Raw genomic sequence first — 22,813 nt, 5'->3', positions numbered from 1 at the left:
TGAAGTAGACATACCAGCCACCTAGGAGTTTGGAAGCCGAGGTGTGCCTACATTCAAAGGAGAAACCAAGAGGAGAAAGCGATCGAACCGAAGGGGAGGAAGAGGCGAGTGAGACCAGACCATATGAGAGACGAGTGAGACCAGAACATATAAGGAGCGCTGAGACTGGAAAGTGGCGATAACGTTGCATACGCAACCAACTCAGCGCCAGGTGTAAAAACCTGGCTGGCGAGTGAGTATTCGAACAAGCAACGTTGAATCCCTGTATAACCACTGCCTGAGACAACGCAAATGTATCGTGTAAATGCACAGTGAACTGGTCTAGATCTCTATAATTGCAGGCGGAGAGAAAGAAGAGAGAAGACGAAGACGACTGGCCTCAAACCCTTTCCCATCTTACCCCCATATATGGACATGCAGCATTACCCCTGAACAAACCGTGTTGAGTATCTTGAAGCACTTTATTGGCACAGCACTTTACTTGAAAAGTATTTGTTGCACAGAAACCCCCCCATGCTAAGGAACCCTTGTGATTAAGCCCCGCGTAATTTGCACAACTTTATAATTTATTTTATAGTTGTTGCGTAGATTAATTGTGTTTTGTATGTTTATATAGGTTTTATTAGTATAGTGTTTATTTGATTGTTTTTAAGGCACAGAAGCCAATGTATTAGGGACCCAATAAATATGACTTACCTTTTTTGATACACTGTATTCGTGTCCAGTTTCTTAAAGGGATATTCTCATGCCAGTGTTGTATTCTCAAAACCAAAAGTATTGAAACTTACCAGTTAACCTCGAACCTGTGAAAGCCTGAAGAAGAAGTTAAAGTGTATTCAAAGGGGACTTCCCTCTATAACAAAAGTGGCGTAGTCGACAAACAATTAGTTCAGATAGGACTCACAGTAATTACGCACCCAGCACTTTATTGTGCATTTATATTTTATTGTTGTGAGTTTTATTCTGGATTATTTATTAAAGGAGAAGAGTGCAATAGTACAAACAAATTGCAAGTCAAATGTGATACAATTTCGGCCCTGTTCACATAAGTACATTTGTTGAATATCGGGAAGTGCAACTCAATAGCAGTGAGTATTATTTTACTTAACATTATTAACACCTTTCATACGTATGTATACACGTTCAAAGCGATTTACAGGTAACACTATTACGAATACAAATACCAAATTACCACAACAAATGATAATAAACCTTTCCAAACAAGGTTAAATGTGCTCTGGATGAGAGGAACACTGATTTGGTTAAGTGGAGCATCCCTGATGTTTCATTGGATAATCAATAAATATAGATTTGTTGTAAAGAGCTTCAGCATATTGATAAATCATATTAATATTTCTGCTAAATGTTGTGATTGTGATATGCAGTATGTTTTTCAGCTTTCTATAATTTGATTTTAAATACAAAGTAGTATCGCACACAAATTTACTTTTGACAAATATGAATAATGATGAACGAATGACGGTCTTTGAAGATTCCCTACAATGCCTTTGCATCTTCTCAAAACTCAAAGTTGTCCTCATGGCTTCCCAGGACCACCAGAGCTCTATGTGTATGGAAGGAAGTGCAAGAATCTGAACTCCATCATGTTACACTGCACGGCAACAGGCTTCTACCCCAAAGAGGTGACCCTGAACATCAGGAGAAATGGGCTGGTGGTGGATGAACTGGATGGCATGAAATCCACAGGTGTTCGACCCAACGGTGACAACACTTTCCAGATCAAGAAGCACGTGGAGATTTTAAGAAGTGACTCTGCCAACTACAGCTGTGAGGTGATACACCCTGCGACCAGCATGCACAAGGTCAAGGATTGGGGTAAGAGGCTTGTTTACATTATGCATTATTAAGCATTTTTACTTGGATGTTAAAATGGAGAGAGTTGAGACTTTTTATTAACTTTATTTAATCTATAATTATAGAGTAAGTTGCTGAGCATGCATGGTCTGTTAGAGCAAGACCCTGTTGACAAATGTTCAGTAAAACCTCTCATGTAAGTACACCATTTTTTCTGTATTTTAGACGGTTTGTGTGATAAATCTGACAACTCTGGACCAAACATCAAAGCTATTGTTGGTGGTATTGTTGCTGTGCTGCTGGTTGGAGTCTCAGTGGCTACTGTGATTCTTCTATATGAAGAAAAGAAAAGGTTGGGTTCATTTTAGAACAACTTTATTTTGTTTTTAGTAACAGTTTGGATTTTCTGTGGGGCATTTTGTCACAACAGTCATTAAGGTTGTAAGGGGGACAGGTCACTCAACAATTAAAAATTGCTGTTTCTCTCCATTGTGCAATGATTGTGCCTTAACCTTGCTCAACTTTTAGCATCTTTTGAAGTCCCCTGTCAGGCTAGAACTCTGGGAATCCAGTCTCTCTGTCATTATTACGAACAGTGTTTTCCCCCATTAGACTGCATGAAAGTAAATAAAATGTCTCCTCAGGAAAGCTGGTTCCACTGGTTTCAATTTTGGGGGGAAAAAGTTTCATTGAGAACAAGACACAAACACAGATGAACCAAGAGATACATTTAAAAGGAGAAAAAAATTAAAATAACTATAGACATGTTGCTTGGAGTTTATACATCAGACCATTCTAGGGACAGAGATGGTTAAGCACGATCACTTTACTGGTATGGCAGATCCCACTAGAACCCCTCACTGAAACAAGTTGTGTTTCCTTTGTGTTGGCTCCTCTCAGTCTCAATGGAGGAAATCAATATAAATGATGCATATTGTTTGTCAATTTCCCCTAGAGGCACTGGTGAAACATTGGTAACACTGGTACAATAAACGATCATGCAAAAAAAGCATACCTTCTCATGTAATACTGCTTAAGTGACAAATGAAATGTCAAACCTCACAGCCAACATTATAAAAACATAATAACATAATAAAACCCTACATCAACCAGCAACCATAAAAACGTCATTAGCAGAAAACATGAGAGATAAGCATAAATCATAAAATAAAAGTGAAGTCCTGTCCGCATTCTTCCACAGTATCCAAGGCCTTCTGAGTCGGGGCATATAGTGTAACTGGCAATAATTCACTATATAATTCAATTTTTGTCTATCTATTGCTTCCCCATGGCTTTATTATTTAAGTTTTGATGCTAACTTACATTCTGTGTTTAGGCAAGGTGGTGAAAGGGATTCTCTAAGTAAGTTGATCTTTCACTTCTTATTCTTTAGGGATTTATTTGTTTGACTGTTTATTTGGCAGAGGGACAATGCACAGACACTAATAAACACACAAAAACATGAAAAGATCATGCCAACAGTATGTGTGACATTCAAAGTCAGACAGGAATAGTTCAGCCAATCAGCCAATTTATCCAAAATAAGTACATAAGAGTACAGATCTTGTTGTTTAGACTGACATACTGCATGTATGTATAGATGACCGTGTCATCTGCCTATATCTGTACATTGACATCAGAGCAGACAGTAGGTTGGACATTTATGTAGATGCTTAATAAGAGGAGACCTAAGATAGAAAGAACTCTGTGACACACACCATCATCATACATTCAACAAGGGGTAATGAAAAACCATCAATTCTAGTGCAGTGTTGTCTATTACTCAAATATGAAGCCACCCATTTAATTGTGTTTTCCGAAACATTGCTTTGACAGTTTAGACAACAGTACATTATGATTAACCTGTCAAAGGCTTTCTTAAAATCTATACAAATGGCTCCAACCACGTCTGCAGCATGTTTATTTTCCTCTAAGAAATAGCAATTAGCCATTTTTGTAGAATGGTGTGCTCTGAAACCAAATCGCATGGGATGAAGTCAATGGTGACCAGTATTTAAATGATTCGTTATTTGAGTTGTTATTATTTTCTCTGCCACATTGGATACAGTACATTTCAGCAGGATGCTAATTGGTCTGTAGTTAGCCAATTCAGAATGCTTTCCAGTCTTAAAAATGTGTGAAATTACAGCAGTTTTAAACTATCTTGGGAAACTGAATGCTTAATGGCTTGATTCATCATGTGTGATTGGGGTGCACAGAGTAGCTACATTTATCTTAATCAGACAGGAATATACATCGCATAAAAATCATGGGTGTCATTGTTTCAGTTTTGACCTGAAAAACAGTCACTTGATACTTGACTGCAATTGTAATTTCAAAAATAAAGTGGACACAGACACACAGACAGCAGATACTGTACACAGAGATTCCTGGTATGTATAGATGCACATCTTTGATTACCTTTCTTTATCTGTGACCCTGTGATACCTTGGCCTGACTGCATGCAGTGTGTATGAAATTAATATAAATGGTGCATATTTTTAAATATTCTTTTGAAAAAATGTGTATAACACACACACTTTAAATGACACATTTTTTTTTGGTCTTTTTTTTGTTTTTCCCAGCACCCTCTGAGAATGGAAACAGTGGAAGCAACTATTCCAGTGGCGATTATGGTGTGTCTAACGTCTAGCGATAATCAATCAGAAATGTTATCCATTTTACTTGAGTTGGGGGCACATTGATTAAGACAACAAAGACAACACATACACAGAGATTCCTGGATGTATGCACATCTTTGATTACCTTTCTTTATCTGTGACCCTCTGTGATACCTTGGCCTAACTGCATGCATACCATGCAGTGTGTATGAAATTAATATACATGGTGCATATTTAAAAATATTTTTTTGAGAAAATGTGTATAACACATACACACACACACTTTAATGACAATTCTAATGTTCTCTTTTTTTGGTCTTTTTTTGTTTTTCCCAGCACCCTCTGAGAATGGAAACAGTGGAAGCAACTATTCCAGTGGCGATTATGTTGTGTCTTGTCTAACGATAATCAATCAGAAATGTTACCCATTTTACTTGAGTTGGGGGCATAAGCATGGCTCCTTCACCCACATTTCCAAAATGTCTAATTACCTCTGAAAAAACATTAAGAGTGAGGTATTATGATGAACAACATTGGTGTGCTGTTGCACATTCTCTTCCTAAAGACTGAGTAATAGTCCGGGAGTCATGGGGCTTAACGTGGTTTCGTCGGTAAAAGTTTTTTTCTCAACTGATTCTTGCTGCTGGGGGTCCCCTCTTAAGGATTCAAGAGGGTGCCCGGTGAAATCCCTTGAGCATTTTTTATTATTAACCCCTTAATGCCCAAAACACAAAAAATTCACCCAAAATAGACTTCTATGGTATTTCATGCAAAATACTTGATCTAATTGCTTAAACTTTGCTTTCTACAGTGTGTATCCATGTAAGTGGATGTGTACAGTGCATTAGATTTAATACTTGTAAACTTTTAAATATTAATAGTCCGGGAGTCAAAGGGTGATTTTTGGCTGAACGTGGTTTCGTCGGTAAAAGTTTTTTTCTCAACTGATTCTTGCTGCTGGGGGTCCCCTCTTAAGGATTCAAGAGGGTGCCCAGTGAAATCCCTTGAGCATTTTTTATTATTAACCCCTTAATGCCCAAAACACTAAAAATTCACCCAAAAAAGACTTCTATGGTATTTCATGCAAAATACTTGATCTAAATGCTTAAATTTGGTTTCTACAGTGTGTATCCATGTAAGTGGATGTGTACAGTGCATTAGATTTAATATGTATGCATTTTTTTATATTAACCCCTTCCTGCCCAGAACAACATAATCTTTAAACTGTGATATTGTATATGCACAGAAATCAAATCAAATCAAATGCATTAGATCTGCTTTCTACAATAGTGGAACTTGTTTCCTTTTGGATGAATGCACATTAACCCTTTCAAGCCTTCCATCTTGAGCATCCTGCACAAAAATATCTACAGAACATATTCCCCTGGGGGGGGAAAAGAAAAGAAAAAAACATTTAAAAAATATATATATATATATTCCCCCAGCCCTAAGCCACCACTGCCTCAACTTATCCGCCCCAATAACCGTGCGAGCCACCTTCCGGATAATGTCATTGGACAACCCGAGTCGGAAGACTCGGCGGGCCTGGGCTGCAGAGACAACCGAGCGGAGCTGCAAGAGGCCGATGCCGCCATCGGAATTGAGTAGAGGATCCCGTTGGATCCCGTTGCTAGACGATTGATGCAAGCGGAACCACTCCCTCACTCTGACCCGGATAGCCTTGTCTACATCCCTCAAGGGTGTGGGGGCGGTGCCTAAGTGATCCGCGGCGTAAAGAACCCTCGGTAGGGCAAAGCGGTTCAACAGATCAAACTTCATTCGGGGATCGAGGGGGGCCCTGCCGATCCTGTCACTCCACGCGGAGATCGAGGCTTCGCAGGCCGGAGCCGAAAAAACGTCAAGCGGGCTCACTCTGAGGCCGAGATATTTCTCGTAACCAGCAGGATCGATCAGGTGCAACAGCTCACCGTCAAAGGCCCAATCGGTGTTAACATTGTAGGTGAGCCGGCCGCCCTTCTTTTCGATAAAGAACCCATGACACTTACCGGCGTTAACCCGCATGCCGGTAAGTTGGCAGAAAGCCCCCAGAATGTTCAAGTTTCTCCGCATGCCTTCCCTTGAGTCACTAAACAATGCTAGATCGTCAGCAAACACCATCGCCACCACGGAGACATCCCCGAAGGAGAATCCCCGCCCTTCGCGTTCGATAGTGGTGATTAATGGATCAACCGCTAGATTGAAAAGTAGGGGAGACAGGGAGTCACCCTGTTTCACACCCACCTTCATTTCAATGTCTGGTGTTGTCCCTCCCCCACACCTGACCCTCGTCGTACATCCATCGTAGCCCGCAAAGATTACGTCCGCCATGTGCCGGTCGAGACCCCGCCCCTCCAGCACCGCCCGGAGGTGTTGATGCGAGACCGTATCGAACGCTTTTTGGAAATCGATGAACACCACGCCCAAAGGTTTGCCCTGCCCCTCACTGTGCTTTAACGCTGACTCGAGTAACATCAAGTTCTCCGAGCAGCCAGACGAGGGAATGAACCCCCGCTGTCGAGGGTGTAAGGGGCAGACGGCTCTCATTCGCCCGTCGAGGATACGGGAAAAGAGACCGATAATCACCGAGGCGATGGTAATGGGCCTCCAGTTGCCAAGTAGGACTAGCTTGGCGGGGTCATCACTTTTATGGATAAGCGTCGTACGGCACCGCTTCAGGCACTGGGGGACATAGCCAGCGACCAACCACGACGAGTAGATGTGCGCGAGTTGCGAGCCGTCAGGGTCCCATAGAAGCAACTCGGAACGAGTGATACCGTCGGGACCGGCCGCTTTGCCATTCTGCATGCGCTGGAGACAAGAGTGAACCTCTTCACCCGAGATCAAATCGCCGAGGACAGTATTGTCAGCCCCACCGAAGGAACGGAAATGGCCCAGTCCAAGAAACGGTCGCTCTAGTCCCCAAGCATGTTGGTAGAAACGATGTATTCCATGCATGGGTATCGGACACCCGATAACATTGTCCCCGTCTAGGACAGTTTTGGCTAACCGCTTCCTATCAGAGTGGTACAGCCGCCTCAGAAACACCCGGCGGTGAAACCTTTGCAGGCGACTGCCCCTTCTGCCAGGCACTTCTCCACTTATCTCTCTCTGGCGACGCAACTGTTTCGGCGGAGACCCCAGGCTACTAATTAGCCAGTTAGCTTTGGCTTCAATGGATCGCACCGAACACTCTTCAATCTTCAAAAAGAGGTCGGAGTCTTCCCCCAGTCTGACCCCATCAATACCCGCGTCTTCTACAAGACGTCGAAGCGCCTGTTTCATCAACCCGGGCTGTAACGAAATTGTGTCAGGACATTTCAGCCCTTGGACAAGTGTTTCATCATCCAGCACGACTGGGGGACGACCGCCTCTCGCACGGTCAGCCTTTTCAAGGCTACAAGCCTTACCCCTCACCTGCTCCTCCGTCCTCCCCCGCCCCAGGTCTTTAGCCACGGACTTCCACGACCAGGTATCTCTGGGACGGTTCATAAGAACTCGTAGCTCGTTGACCTCCTCCACGGTCCAACGCCGGTGCTTACGCCCCCGAACCTGCTGTCTCCCACGTCCCGGGTTCTCGCTTGGCATGTTCAGTTCTTTGTGTCTGCTTAGCATGTGATTGGTCCGGCCGGCACGTGAGAGGGCCCTGAACGAACAGAGCCCACAGGAAAAGTTAACCAACGCCCGGCGCTGGTCCACGATAACCGGTTTGCACCGAGGAAAGTGGCACCGCACCGCACGTGGGTTAGAGCTCTCCCAGGTATCATTTACTGCATTTGTACCTTACCGTCAAATCATGGAGTGAAAGGACACCGACGATAGGTACGCCACAAAGAACACACGGCCTATCAAACGGGATAGGGATAGACAAGACACGGGGGAGTTGACCGGAGCCGGCCGCGGAATCTCGGAGGTATAGTCTCCCGGCGGCGTGCACTGCGACGGTCACCACTTCCTCCTTTGCCCCCTAGCCAGGTCGACGGCATGTTACGGGGGATCGACGCCCGTGGCCCGGTACGCAGCTGTTTGGTCGGTCGCCGGAGTACGCGACGCAAGCAGGGTTTGAGAAACGGAGTCTCCGGAGTGCGCCTTTGCGCCCCCGCCGCATACGGATCTCCTCGCCGAGCCCCGTGATGGGGCTCGAGGCGAGGCCGACAGCGGGGGACCTCAGGCGGTCCGTGGCAGGGCAACTTGGTCAGACGGTGCGTCTCGGTCTCGCTAGGCCGGGGTTGGCCGCGGAGGAGTGCGGAGGACAGGCCATCGAGGCCTCTCCGCACGTGGTCCCTCCGCGCCTGGTTGGGCCCGCAGGCTGCAAGCAGCTTCCGTTGACGGGCATCTTCCACCAGCATGCGACCCAGTGAAATTTGGATGGGAAAAAGACATAATTAACAGGTCACTGAGCCCAACCACTCTACCTGAAGGTTGCAAACCTGCCCCAGACTACATTTTGCAAATGATTAAATGTGGCTGCAAAACTGACAACCCATGCAATTCCAAAAAATGCAGCTGCAGAGTACATGGTTTGCCATGCACATTGTCCTGTCACTGTTATGTTGTAGGATGCTCAAGACAGTTTTAGATAGGATTCTTTCCTTTTTCTTTTATAAATTCCTTTAAACTTGGTTCTTGTCTCCGTCTCTGATTCTGGTGTCTCAGGAAAATGTGGTCAGTTGGTATCATTGGACCTTAACATGGGATATGCTGTATATGACCACTTCCACATAAACATTATTAATTTCTTATACAGCTAATTTGAAGCATTTGAATTGATTTACTGTGCATAACATGTCATAAATAAACATTTTTAATGGATTTTGGTGCTTCGGGTGTGAAGGAGTTAATATCTATGAAATGTTCTAATGTGAAATCAAAAAACAAAATTTTACACATCCACGTTCATTGATAAACACTGTAGAAATCAAATTTTATGCGCTAAATCAATATTTTTGCATAAAATGCCATAAAAAACGTTTTTTTGTTTTGGACATTTAAGGGTTAATGACTAAAAGATGGTTGGCCTCAAAGGGTTAATATGCATTCATCCAAAAGGAAACATGACCAGTTCCACTATTAGACTTAGTAGAAAGCAGATCTGATGCATTTGATTTGATTTCTGTACATGTTCTATTTCACAATATCACAGTTTAAAGATTAAGTTGTTCTGGGAATGAAGGGGTTAATATTTAAAAGTTTACAAGTATTAAATCTAATGCACTGTACACATCCACTTACATGGATACACACTGTAGAAAGCAAATTTTAAGCAATTAGATCAAGTATTTTGCATGAAATACCATAGAAGTCTATTTTGGGTGAATTTTTTGTGTTTTGGGCATTAAGGGGTTAATAATAAAAAATGCTCAAGGGATTTCACCGGGCACCCTCTTGAATCCTTAAGAGGGGACCCCCAGCAGCAAGAATCAGTTGAGAAAAAAACTTTTACCGACGAAACCACGTTCAGCCAAAAATCACCCTTTGACTCCCGGACTATAAGTTATCTCTAGTCATCAGCTGAAATGTATCAATCCAATCCCTGTAAGCTACTGCCACATTCAAGTTAATTAATATTCATTTGATTAATGAGGGAGGGAAGGAGGGAGAGGTTGTGTGTGTGATATCAGACCAGAGTTTGCTTATTGCAAGAGAGGGGGAGGGAGAGAGGTAGGGGGAGTGAGTGAGGGAGAGTGAGAGGAGAGGGAGAGAGCCTGTTTCACCCACGCAATAAGATAAGATTAACCTTTATTTATCCCATTGTAGAAATTCAGGTGTTGTAGCAGCAACAGTTGTAAGCGTGAAACACAGGATAGGTAGAGAGATAGGTAGGAATAAGGTCAAATAAATGTACTAAAGGACCACAAAGAGTGATAACTAAAGATAACTATAATAATTTTGTGAGCATCCACACGGATGATCGATAACATTCTGTAAACATGTTGAACTTGAGTGATGTGAACATAACACGTTGATCTTGTAAATTCTGATGGATTTATACAGTATTGGCTGTCAGTGTTTCTATCCTTCATTAAATCGCGCTGGAAGTGATCCCAACGATATCGTTCACCACTGTCATCGTTGTAGTCGTTGCAGTACGGTGGTGTGAATTCCGACATCCACTTGAGTGGGAAAGATTTTTAAAATGCCATTTATTGTTATCCATCTTGGTGTGCCGTTTAGAGTCTGTTTTGTATATTGTGGGAAGAAATTCTCATTATATTGTGTTCTGGAATATATCTATAATTTGAAAGGTAAATGAATGATTATCAACTATTCTTGCATTTTACCATAATTGGCATTATTGGGAAAATGTTCTTAACAAAACAAAAATACAAAACAAAAATAACAAACAATTGTCTTGATGAATATGAAATATCTTTGTCATCAAAACTATTTCTTAGAATTTGGAAGGAAAATAGTTCACCACTATTGAAATGCATGTAGGTCAGTTGCAGTTGTGTTTTATAGATGGGGAAGAGAAATGTTGCTATATTTTTTCCTTATTTCTTTTTGCAATTTTTTATTGGTTGTTGAATTATACACATCTACTATGCATATAGTACATACATACATACATACATACATACATACATACATACATACATACATACATACATACATACATACATACATACATACATACATACATACATACAGTATATCGTCGCTGTTGGGCAGAAACCTTGTATCTCCATATTTAAACTTTTTATGTTTATTTAGTAAATGAATGCCCTAATCCATACAAGAGTGTCATTCAAAAGCAGCAAAAATAGCAGTTGTGTTTACAACCCTGGTGCCCAGGGAGTGTGCGTGCACAGTTTCGCTGAAATCGGTGCTGGAGATTAGCTGTTCACAGACGGACGGACAGGGTGCAAAACAGTCTCTTCCACTCCTTCGGCCTGGCGGAGACAAAATTGGCGGCTAGTTGCATGCTCTCCTGACTTTTATGTCGGTAGCACAGGATGGAGGAGAACTGGGCCTAGGTACAAAGTGGGCCTGCATGAGAGCTGGGGATGTGCTAATTTATAGCCTATATAAGCATTAAGAATTGAATTAAGTAAAGTTCCCTTATGTATAAATGTAACTGAAAACAAACAATACTGCAACAATACTGTGGTATGTATTTTATTAAGTCTATTATTATTATTATTTTATCTTTAATATTTCATTATATTATGAGGCTATTTTGATTTATAATCTTGAGAACATAGAGGAGCATAGCCATGGTTCACATGACGCTTGTATACACAAGCGTCATGGTGCCAGTTGCCCCTGGGTTTTCGCGGATTTCTTTTTGTTTAGATTGCCAACTCTCACATATACATAAAAGTTCAGATTTCAAATACAAAGTGCTTACCACAGAGCCACGGATGTTACCTCGCGATGCGGACCACATTAAGTACCCGTATCTCCCGTATTGTTCAATAAAAAGCATTTTAAGCCCGTCGCCGGCCATTTCCTTTTTTCAGGTTTTTTTTTTTTTTAATGTATCAGAGTGCAATACACCTCCCAACCATTAGGTGTCGCATGGTTGAAAGTATCGGAGAAAATTTGGAGGAAATGGCCGGCGATCGGATTAAAATGCTTTTTATTGAACAATACGGGAGATAAGGGTGCTTAATGTGGTCCGCATCGCGAGGTAACATCCGTGGCTCTGTTGTAAGCACTTTATATTTGAAATCTGAACGTTTATGTATATGTGAGAGTTGGCAATCTAAACAAAAAGAAATCCGCGAAAACCCAGGGGCAACTGGCACCATGACTGTCATGGAATGACAGTCATGTTTCAGGGCTAAGAGGAGCAGTGTTTGTCTGCCTGAGCCTGGCTGGCAACCTGATGTGAATTATTGCGAACGCGGAAGGAGGCGCGGCGGCCTCCGCCCAAGTGGAGCATACTATAAAACTCTGCTCGGCTTGTGTGTCTGTGTGCAGTATGTGTGCACTGCACCGCCTGTGTGCAACCAACAGAGTGGCGCCAGAGTGCAGTCAAAACACACACACACACACACACACACACACACACACACACACACACACACACACACACACACACACACACACACACACACAATATTTTCGAGCTGCGTTCGCTTCCAGCGTTCGCGCGTCTTACTTGTATCATATGATTGGATAACATTTCACAAGACATTTAAGAAACCTCACCTCGTGTCACCAGGCCTACTGCAGTACCCATGGAAAACCAGGTTTCTACTTACTGCGTGCTCTGGTCCTGTTTAGAGTCCGCCTACCAGTGGTGGACGAAGTACTACTCAACCCCAGTACTTGAGTAAAAGTACAGATACGAATGGTCAAATTTACTCCACTACAAGTAAGTCATACATGTACATACATACAATGTTACTCAGTACGAAAGTAATTGCTTTTAAATATTTAAGTATTTTTAAAAGTATGTAGCCTACTTTTGAATACTTAAGTGTAAGTATAAGTAAAAGTAGAAGTAAATGCATTTTTTTAAATATTTATATCAATGCATTGCTGTAATGAATTTATAGAACCTTGTAACCTTGTTGTAGTTTGTCTTCGGTAAACACAGTAAGCATTTGAAAATGTATGTTTGTTTATGTCTGTGTGTGCGTTTTTCATAACATGGACTTCAGATAAGGCCATGTGTGTTCTTGGAGGTTTGTCAGGCTGATTCAGCTGCTGATCATACTCAGCGCATTCTTCTCCTGCTGCCGCCATAAGGCTACCCGTTTTGTTTTGAGTTGAAACAAGAACTCAAAAAAAGTGGTGGATATATGGATAGGTTTGCGTGCCTGGATGACGTATTTCCGCTTTTATGTAGACCAGGGGTCTTCAACGTTTTTTTCGGGCCAAGGACCCCTTAGCCGAGAGATGAAGCAGGGACCCCATACTGGATATTCTTATTTTCACTAGTAAGAGACCACACCTTCTGCTCAAGTTTACGGATTTTATTGAACGAAAATGGGTGGACGTGTGTGGATGTGGAACCCGGGTAGGGCGAGACTCAGGGTGGGGGGAGTATGTCTCGGGAGCGGACGGTCACCGGGGCTCGAATCGGGTGGCGTTGCCTTCGCTCGGGATACTGCCCCCCTGGGTTCCTGGAAGAGAAGAAGGAAGCAAGTTTAGTATTGAGGCGGCGGAGGTAGTTGGGGTGGACGGGGGGAGCGTTCGAGACCACGTAAGTAGTAGGAACATGGAGCAAAGGCTCGCAGCTGCTTTTAAGCTTGTCTTCTGAGGTGATTGTGACGTGAGATTGGCTGGCTGATAATGGAAAGCAGGTGTAGGTGATAAGGCGATGGCGAGCGGGGAGTTGCCGTGTTAAGCAGAGGGAGGTCTCCACTCCTGAACTTGCGTTGTTATATACAACTGCATTATTAGAATGCTTTCCATTCTGTCAAACAGAAACGTGAATGGCACGTGCATTGTGGCCTTCCATAGAACCTTTCAATTCTGTTCAGCTCACAACCCAGACATTGTCATCGAAATTGTCAGCCAGCTCTGTGCAGTTTTTGAGAAGTAAAAACTTCTGACTAGATGCATAACTACACACGTGCGTAAGAACACTGTTCCGTGTGAACCTCAGAATGGTGAAGTAGAGCAGTGTGCTCTGAGGTGACTGGAGGTGGTGAGTAGCTTACATAAAGTCTTAATTTCAAATGTCAATTGTTTTTGTTAATACGCAATAGGCACAAGGCAGAGACTGCCGTACGTCCGTCTGTCGGTGAACAGCTAATCTCCGGCACCGTTGGCCCCGATCGCAGCCAAATTGTGCACGCACACTCCTTGGATGCCAGAGCAGAACCTCTGATATTCTATTGGACTCTCTCCTTTTAGATCGTCTTGGTGACCAGACTGCAACGAGGTTGATTAGAGCGATATTGAATTTTGCTGTATTTGGCTAGAATCTTGGCATGATAATCTAGTTAAATTAACAGAGAATTCTGTCAGCTCCTTGGCATTACCAATTGCTCGGTCACATTATATTAGGTAACCCCATTGCATGGTAAGCATGGATATTTTGCAGATTTAACATTCAATCAAGAATTCTAGGTACGCCCGTGTCTTGGTTGAATAATTGTCTGGGGAATCTGTGTCTGTGCCGGGCACCTTAGATTGAGGACTTGGAGATAGAGTTTGGGGGTCTGATGTCTGTTTTACCAGAAATGTTACCTTTTCCTTGTTTTTAAATATTTTATACTATTGCCATACCCTGTATTACTTTGAGTTTTAAAATAAAAAAAACATTTCTACGAGATAAGTCGTAAGAGTTGAATGAGTTAAATTTTCACAACTTCTCCTGTGAGGCTTTCCTATACTCACGTAAATAAAGTAATCCTGATTCAGAAGAAATCTCTCTATAATCTGTAATGTAACCGGGAGAGATCTGCAGATAACAAGTAAAAGCGGGGCAAAAGCGATATTGCCAGTTTAAAAGGGTGAAGGACGAGAATAGAGAAACCGGATTAAAATAGGAAGGAACCTGTCATAAATTATTGTCGTAAAGATTATTGGTTTAGATTTGATTTAAAATCATAATAATAATAATAATTAAACCTTCACTTAACTCAATTTAATTTTGGTTTGATGGTTTATTTTGACTGAAATGGAATTTGTTATAACACAGTTGACCAGCTGACTTATCTTAAAAGTTAACCTGCATTGTGGCCTTCCATAGAACTTTTCAATTCTGTTCAGCTCACAACCCAGACATTGTCATCGAAATTGTCAGCCAGCTCTGTGCAGTTTATGAGAAGTAAAAACTCCTGACTAGATGCATAACTACACACGTGCGTAAGAACACTGTTCTGTGTGAACCTCAGAATGGTGAAGTAGAGCAGTGTGCTCTTCACAGCTTCTTCACAGCTTTCACGACATCTGACAATTCAGCACTTATGTCTTTGGCTGACTCCCTAGTCCCTGTGTAGCATGCTGTTTAACCTGTGACCTGTGTAGCATGCTGTTTAACCTGTGACCTGTGTAGCATGCTGTTTAACCTGTGACCTGTGTAGCATGCGGTGCCTCCATCAGGTGCACACATGAGCCAACTAGTGCTCGAGCACCAGCCTGTTTGCTTTCATAGAAGAAATTGCCCAACTCTTATTTAAATATCGGTCTTACTAAACCAGAGTTGCTCTCCACCCTGCTCTCATTAAATACAATGTCTGTAGGTTAGGTCGCTTTGTTTTCACATCCTGATAAGTCTTAAAACGTTTTAGTTGAGCATGGCAGTCTCCATGTTTCCTGTTAAAACCAGAGTATAGGGGGCACGGTGGCGCAGTCGGTAGCGCTGTCGCCTCACAGCTAGAAGGTCCTGGGTTCGATTCCCGCCAGGGACGCTGTGGGCGCTGGGGGCGTGTTCTCTCCTCCACGTCATCGGCGCCCATACCCTAGGTGGGGTTGGTGAAAGGGCCTACTCTGTGTGGAGTTTGCATGTTCTCCCCGTGTCTCCTAGGGTAGTTAATACCCTCACAAAAACATGTAGTAATCCTGGTCACTATACTGCCTCCCCCTGGTCAGCCGGGGCGCCTGATGGAGGAGAAGGGAACTGGTTGGAATAACGTGTTCCTTCCACGCGCTATGTCCAACCAGGGAAACTCCCCCCTGTCGGGTGATAAGAAGCGGCCTGCTTGCTCCTCATGCATTGAAGGAGGCATGAGCTTCAGCTTGGGCTCTCCCTAGGCTGGCAGAGGGTAGGTAGTGCCCAGGATTACATAGGCAATTGGCACTGGGTGAAAAAATGTGGGTTACAAAATCGTGGGATAAAAATTATAAAAAAAATAAATAAAAAAAAACAGAGTATAAAAAGCATGAAAATAGCGAATGAAGTTTGCAGCACTCGCTATGCAACACTTTTTTAAAACACGCTGCAGAAGAAGGAAATATGTGGGTGTGAAGTGTGGTTTACGTTATAGGACATTATGCAAGTAACACTCAAAAGTGTGAACTTGCTTCAATATGTAAAACTGTCAAAATGATTAGGGCTCATCTATTAATCATTATCATTCATATTTGTAATAACTATATGAAGTATAGTAGAACTTTTACTACACTGGGTCTATATTGTTTGACTTATCTGTTGCCTATTTGCTACTGTCCTCCTCACATTGGGGGTTGTGGGTATAGTTAGGTAGTCTTTCTTACAATTTATATTTGCTAATAGTACAGTATGTTGGATTCATGCATATGTTGGATTCATGCACATTTTAAAACGAAACCAAAAAAAGTATCAAAAAAAGAATCTTGGCATGATAATCTAGTTAAATTAACAGAGAATTCTGTCAGCTCCTTGGCATTACCAATTGCTCGGTCACATTATATTAGGTAACCCCGTTGCATGGTAAGCATGGATATTTTGCAGATTTAACATTCAATCAAGAATTCTAGGCACGCCCGTGTCTTGGTTGAATAATTGTCTGGGGAATCTGTGTCTGTGCCGGGCACCTTAGATTGAGGACTTGGAGATAGAGTTTGGGGGTCTGATGTCTGTTTTACCAGAAATGTTACCTTTTCCTTGTTTTTAAATATTTTATACTATTGCCATACCCTGTATTACTTTGAGTTTTAAAATAAAAAAAAACATTTCTACGAGATAAGTCGTAAGAGTTGAATGAGTTAAATTTTCACAACTTCTCCTGTGAGGCTTTCCTATACTCACGTAAATAAAGTAATCCTGATTCAGAAGAAATCTCTCTATAATCTGTAATGTAACCGGGAGAGATCTGCAGATAACAAGTAAAAGCGGGGCAAAAGCGATATTGCCAGTTTAAAAGCGTGAAGGACGAGAATAGAGAAACCGGATTAAAATAGGAAGGAACCTGTCATAAATTATTGTCGTAAAGATTATTGGTTTAGATTTGATTTAAAATCATAATAATAATAATAATTAAACCTTCACTTAACTCAATTTAATTTTGGTTTGATGGTTTATTTTGACTGAAATGAAATTTGTTATAACACAGTTGACCAGCTGACTTATCTTAAAAGTTAACCTGCATTGTGGCCTTCCATAGAACTTTTCAATTCTGTTCAGCTCACAACCCAGACATTGTCATCGAAATTGTCAGCCAGCTCTGTGCAGTTTATGAGAAGTAAAAACTCCTGACTAGATGCATAACTACACACTTGCGTAAGAACACTGTTCTGTGTGAACCTCAGAATGGTGAAGTAGAGCAGTGTGCTCTTCACAGCTTCTTCACAGCTTTCACGACATCTGACAATTCAGCACTTATGTCTTTGGCTGACTCCCTAGTCCCTGTGTAGCATGCTATTTAACCTGTGACCTGTGTAGCATGCTGTTTAACCTGTGACCTGTGTAGCATGCTGTTTAACCTGTGACCTGTGTAGCATGCTGTTTAACCTGTGACCTGTGTAGCATGCGGTGCCTCCATCAGGTGCACACATGAGCCAACTAGTGCTCGAGCACCAGCCTGTTTGCTTTCATAGAAGAAATTGCCCAACTCTTATTTAAATATCGGTCTTACTGAACCAGAGTTGCTCTCCACCCTGCTCTCATTAAATACAATGTCTGTAGGTTAGGTCGCTTTGTTTTCACATCCTGATAAGTCTTAAAACGTTTTAGTTGAGCATGGCAGTCTCCATGTTTCCTGTTAAAACCAGAGTATAGGGGGCACGGTGGCGCAGTCGGTAGCGCTGTCGCCTCACAGCTAGAAGGTCCTGGGTTCGATTCCCGCCAGGGACGCTGTGGGCGCTGGGGGCGTGTTCTCTCCTCCACGTCATCGGCGCCCATACCCTAGGTGGGGTTGGTGAAAGGGCCTACTCTGTGTGGAGTTTGCATGTTCTCCCCGTGTCTCCTAGGGTAGTTAATACCCTCACAAAAACATGTAGTAAACCTGGTCACTATACTGCCTCCCCCTGGTCAGCCGGGGCGCCTGATGGAGGAGAAGGGAACTGGTTGGAATAACGAGTTCCTTCCACGCGCTATGTCCAACCAGGGAAACTCCCCCCTGTCGGGTGATAAGAAGCGGCCTGCTTGCTCCTCATGCATTGAAGGAGGCATGAGCTTCAGCTTGGGCTCTCCCTAGGCTGGCAGAGGGTAGGTAGTGCCCAGGATTACATAGGCAATTGGCACTGGGTGAAAAAATGTGGGTTACAAAATCGTGGGATAAAAATTATTTAAAAAAAAATAAAAAATAAAACAGAGTATAAAAAGCATGAAAATAGCGAATGAAGTTTGCAGCACTCGCTATGCAACACTTTTAAAAACACGCTGCAGAAGAAGGAAATATGTGGGTGTGAAGTGTGGTTTACGTTATAGGACATTATGCAAGTAACACTCAAAAGTGTGAACTTGCTTCAATATGTAAAACTGTCAAAATGATTAGGGCTCATCTATTAATCATTATCATTCATATTTGTAATAACTATATGAAGTATAGTAGAACTTTTACTACACTGGGTCTATATTGTTTGACTTATCTGTTGCCTATTTGCTACTGTCCTCCTCACATTGGGGGTTGTGGGTATAGTTAGGTAGTCTTTCTTACAATTTATATTTGCTAATAGTACAGTATGTTGGATTCATGCATATGTTGGATTCATGCACATTTTAAAACGAAACCAAAAAAAGTATCAAAAAAAGAATCTTGGCATGATAATCTAGTTAAATTAACAGAGAATTCTGTCAGCTCCTTGGCATTACCAATTGCTCGGTCACATTATATTAGGTAACCCCGTTGCATGGTAAGCATGGATATTTTGCAGATTTAACATTCAATCAAGAATTCTAGGCACGCCCGTGTCTTGGTTGAATAATTGTCTGGGGAATCTGTGTCTGTGCCGGGCACCTTAGATTGAGGACTTGGAGATAGAGTTTGGGGGTCTGATGTCTGTTTTACCAGAAATGTTACCTTTTCCTTGTTTTTAAATATTTTATACTATTGCCATACCCTGTATTACTTTGAGTTTTAAAATAAAAAAAAACATTTCTACGAGATAAGAAGTAAGAGTTGAATGAGTTAAATTTTCACAACTTCTTCTGTGAGGCTTTCCTATACTCACGTAAATAAAGTAATCCTGATTCAGAAGAAATCTCTCTATAATCTGTAATGTAACCGGGAGAGATCTGCAGATAACAAGTAAAAGCGGGGCAAAAGCGATATTGCCAGTTTAAAAGCGTGAAGGACGAGAATAGAGAAACCGGATTAAAATAGGAAGGAACCTGTCATAAATTATTGTCGTAAAGATTATTGGTTTAGATTTGATTTAAAATCATAATAATAATAATAATTAAACCTTCACTTAACTCAATTTAATTTTGGTTTGATGGTTTATTTTGACTGAAATGAAATTTGTTATAACACAGTTGACCAGCTGACTTATCTTAAAAGTTAACCTGCATTGTGGCCTTCCATAGAACTTTTCAATTCTGTTCAGCTCACAACCCAGACATTGTCATCGAAATTGTCAGCCAGCTCTGTGCAGTTTATGAGAAGTAAAAACTCCTGACTAGATGCATAACTACACACGTGCGTAAGAACACTGTTCTGTGTGAACCTCAGAATGGTGAAGTAGAGCAGTGTGCTCTTCACAGCTTCTTCACAGCTTTCACGACATCTGACAATTCAGCACTTATGTCTTTGGCTGACTCCCTAGTCCCTGTGTAGCATGCTGTTTAACCTGTGACCTGTGTAGCATGCTGTTTAACCTGTGACCTGTGTAGCATGCTGTTTAACCTGTGACCTGTGTAGCATGCTGTTTAACCTGTGACCTGTGTAGCATGCGGTGCCTCCATCAGGTGCACACATGAGCCAACTAGTGCTCGAGCACCAGCCTGTTTGCTTTCATAGAAGAAATTGCCCAACTCTTATTTAAATATCGGTCTTACTGAACCAGAGTTGCTCTCCACCCTGCTCTCATTTAATACAATGTCTGTAGGTTAGGTCGCTTTGTTTTCACATCCTGATAAGTCTTAAAACGTTTTAGTTGAGCATGGCAGTCTCCATGTTTCCTGTTAAAACCAGAGTATAGGGGGAACGGTGGCGCAGTCGGTAGCGCTGTCGCCTCACAGCTAGAAGGTCCTGGGTTCGATTCCCGCCAGGGACGCTGTGGGCGCTGGGGGCGTGTTCTCTCCTCCACGTCATCGGCGCCCATACCCTAGGTGGGGTTGGTGAAAGGGCCTACTCTGTGTGGAGTTTGCATGTTCTCCCCGTGTCTCCTAGGGTAGTTAATACCCTCACAAAAACATGTAGTAATCCTGGTCACTATACTGCCTCCCCCTGGTCAGCCGGGGCGCCTGATGGAGGAGAAGGGAACTGGTTGGAATAACGTGTTCCTTCCACGCGCTATGTCCAACCAGGGAAACTCCCCCCTGTCGGGTGATAAGAAGCGGCCTGCTTGCTCCTCATGCATTGAAGGAGGCATGAGCTTCAGCTTGGGCTCTCCCTAGGCTGGCAGAGGGTAGGTAGTGCCCAGGATTACATAGGCAATTGGCACTGGGTGAAAAAATGTGGGTTACAAAATCGTGGGATAAAAATTATTTAGAAAAAAAAAAAAAAAAAAACAGAGTATAAAAAGCATGAAAATAGCGAATGAAGTTTGCAGCACTCGCTATGCAACACTTTTTTAAAACACGCTGCAGAAGAAGGAAATATGTGGGTGTGAAGTGTGGTTTACGTTATAGGACATTATGCAAGTAACACTCAAAAGTGTGAACTTGCTTCAATATGTAAAACTGTCAAAATGATTAGGGCTCATCTATTAATCATTATCATTCATATTTGTAATAACTATATGAAGTATAGTAGAACTTTTACTACACTGGGTCTATATTGTTTGACTTATCTGTTGCCTATTTGCTACTGTCCTCCTCACATTGGGGGTTGTGGGTATAGTTAGGTAGTCTTTCTTACAATTTATATTTGCTAATAGTACAGTATGTTGGATTCATGCATATGTTGGATTCATGCACATTTTAAAACGAAACCAAAAAAAGAATCTTGGCATGATAATCTAGTTAAATTAACAGAGAATTCTGTCAGCTCCTTGGCATTACCAATTGCTCGGTCACATTATATTAGGTAACCCCGTTGCATGGTAAGCATGGATATTTTGCAGATTTAACATTCAATCAAGAATTCTAGGCACGCCCGTGTCTTGGTTGAATAATTGTCTGGGGAATCTGTGTCTGTGCCGGGCACCTTAGATTGAGGACTTGGAGATAGAGTTTGGGGGTCTGATGTCTGTTTTACCAGAAATGTTACCTTTTCCTTGTTTTTAAATATTTTATACTATTGCCATACCCTGTATTACTTTGAGTTTTAAAATAAAAAAAAAACATTTCTACGAGATAAGTCGTAAGAGTTGAATGAGTTAAATTTTCACAACTTCTCCTGTGAGGCTTTCCTATACTCACGTAAATAAAGTAATCCTGATTCAGAAGAAATCTCTCTATAATCTGTAATGTAACCGGGAGAGATCTGCAGATAACAAGTAAAAGCGGGGCAAAAGCGATATTGCCAGTTTAAAAGCGTGAAGGACGAGAATAGAGAAACCGGATTAAAATAGGAAGGAACCTGTCATAAATTATTGTCGTAAAGATTATTGGTTTAGATTTGATTTAAAATCATAATAATAATAATAATTAAACCTTCACTTAACTCAATTTAATTTTGGTTTGATGGTTTATTTTGACTGAAATTTGTTATAACACAGTTGACCAGCTGACTTATCTTAAAAGTTAACCTGCATTGTGGCCTTCCATAGAACTTTTCAATTCTGTTCAGCTCACAACCCAGACATTGTCATCGAAATTGTCAGCCAGCTCTGTGCAGTTTATGAGAAGTAAAAACTCCTGACTAGATGCATAACTACACACGTGCATAAGAACACTGTTCTGTGTGAACCTCAGAATGGTGAAGTAGAGCAGTGTGCTCTTCACAGCTTCTTCACAGCTTTCACGACATCTGACAATTCAGCACTTATGTCTTTGGCTGACTCCCTAGTCCCTGTGTAGCATGCTGTTTAACCTGTGACCTGTGTAGCATGCTGTTTAACCTGTGACCTGTGTAGCATGCTGTTTAACCTGTGACCTGTGTAGCATGCTGTTTAACCTGTGACCTGTGTAGCATGCGGTGCCTCCATCAGGTGCACACATGAGCCAACTAGTGCTCGAGCACCAGCCTGTTTGCTTTCATAGAAGAAATTGCCCAACTCTTATTTAAATATCGGTCTTACTGAACCAGAGTTGCTCTCCATCCTGCTCTCATTAAATACAATGTCTGTAGGTTAGGTCGCTTTGTTTTCACATCCTGATAAGTCTTAAAACGTTTTAGTTGAGCATGGCAGTCTCCATGTTTCCTGTTAAAACCAGAGTATAGGGGGCACGGTGGCGCAGTCGGTAGCGCTGTCGCCTCACAGCTAGAAGGTCCTGGGTTCGATTCCCG

General features: G+C 42.1%; 3 protein-coding genes across 4 annotated transcripts in view; 2 read left to right on the top strand and 1 right to left on the bottom strand.

Annotated features, from left to right (window-relative positions):
* LOC311062080 (zinc fingers and homeoboxes protein 2-like) overlaps positions 1 to 22,813 on the bottom strand; it is a 518,056-nt gene that overhangs the window by 197,526 nt on the left and 297,717 nt on the right. The window lies entirely within an intron of this gene.
* The window catches only part of LOC311062082 (major histocompatibility complex class I-related gene protein-like), a 69,955-nt gene that overhangs the window by 31,265 nt on the left and 15,877 nt on the right, over positions 1 to 22,813 (top strand). The gene's annotated exons all lie outside the window — the stretch shown is intronic.
* On the top strand, positions 1,308 to 5,003 carry LOC311062087 (DLA class II histocompatibility antigen, DR-1 beta chain-like). 2 transcript variants are annotated; one of them, XM_084080874.1, is made up of 5 exons: positions 1,308 to 1,836; positions 2,041 to 2,167; positions 3,152 to 3,177; positions 4,401 to 4,451; positions 4,773 to 5,003. In XM_084080874.1, the coding sequence occupies exons 1-5, from the start codon at positions 1,503 to 1,505 to the stop codon at positions 4,931 to 4,933; spliced, it is 699 nt and encodes a 232-aa protein (XP_083937000.1). In that variant the 5' UTR covers positions 1,308 to 1,502; the 3' UTR covers positions 4,934 to 5,003. The 2 variants fall into 2 exon arrangements, with proteins under 2 accessions (XP_083937000.1, XP_083937001.1); XM_084080875.1 differs by lacking the exon at positions 4,773 to 5,003 and having other exon boundaries at positions 1,334 to 1,836; positions 4,401 to 4,483.

Source organism: Gymnoscopelus microlampas (genome assembly GCF_963454915.1).
Source record: "Gymnoscopelus microlampas genome assembly, chromosome: 15".
Classification (NCBI taxonomy): domain Eukaryota; kingdom Metazoa; phylum Chordata; class Actinopteri; order Myctophiformes; family Myctophidae; genus Gymnoscopelus; species Gymnoscopelus microlampas.
This window is presented reverse-complemented; position numbering and strand designations above follow the sequence as displayed.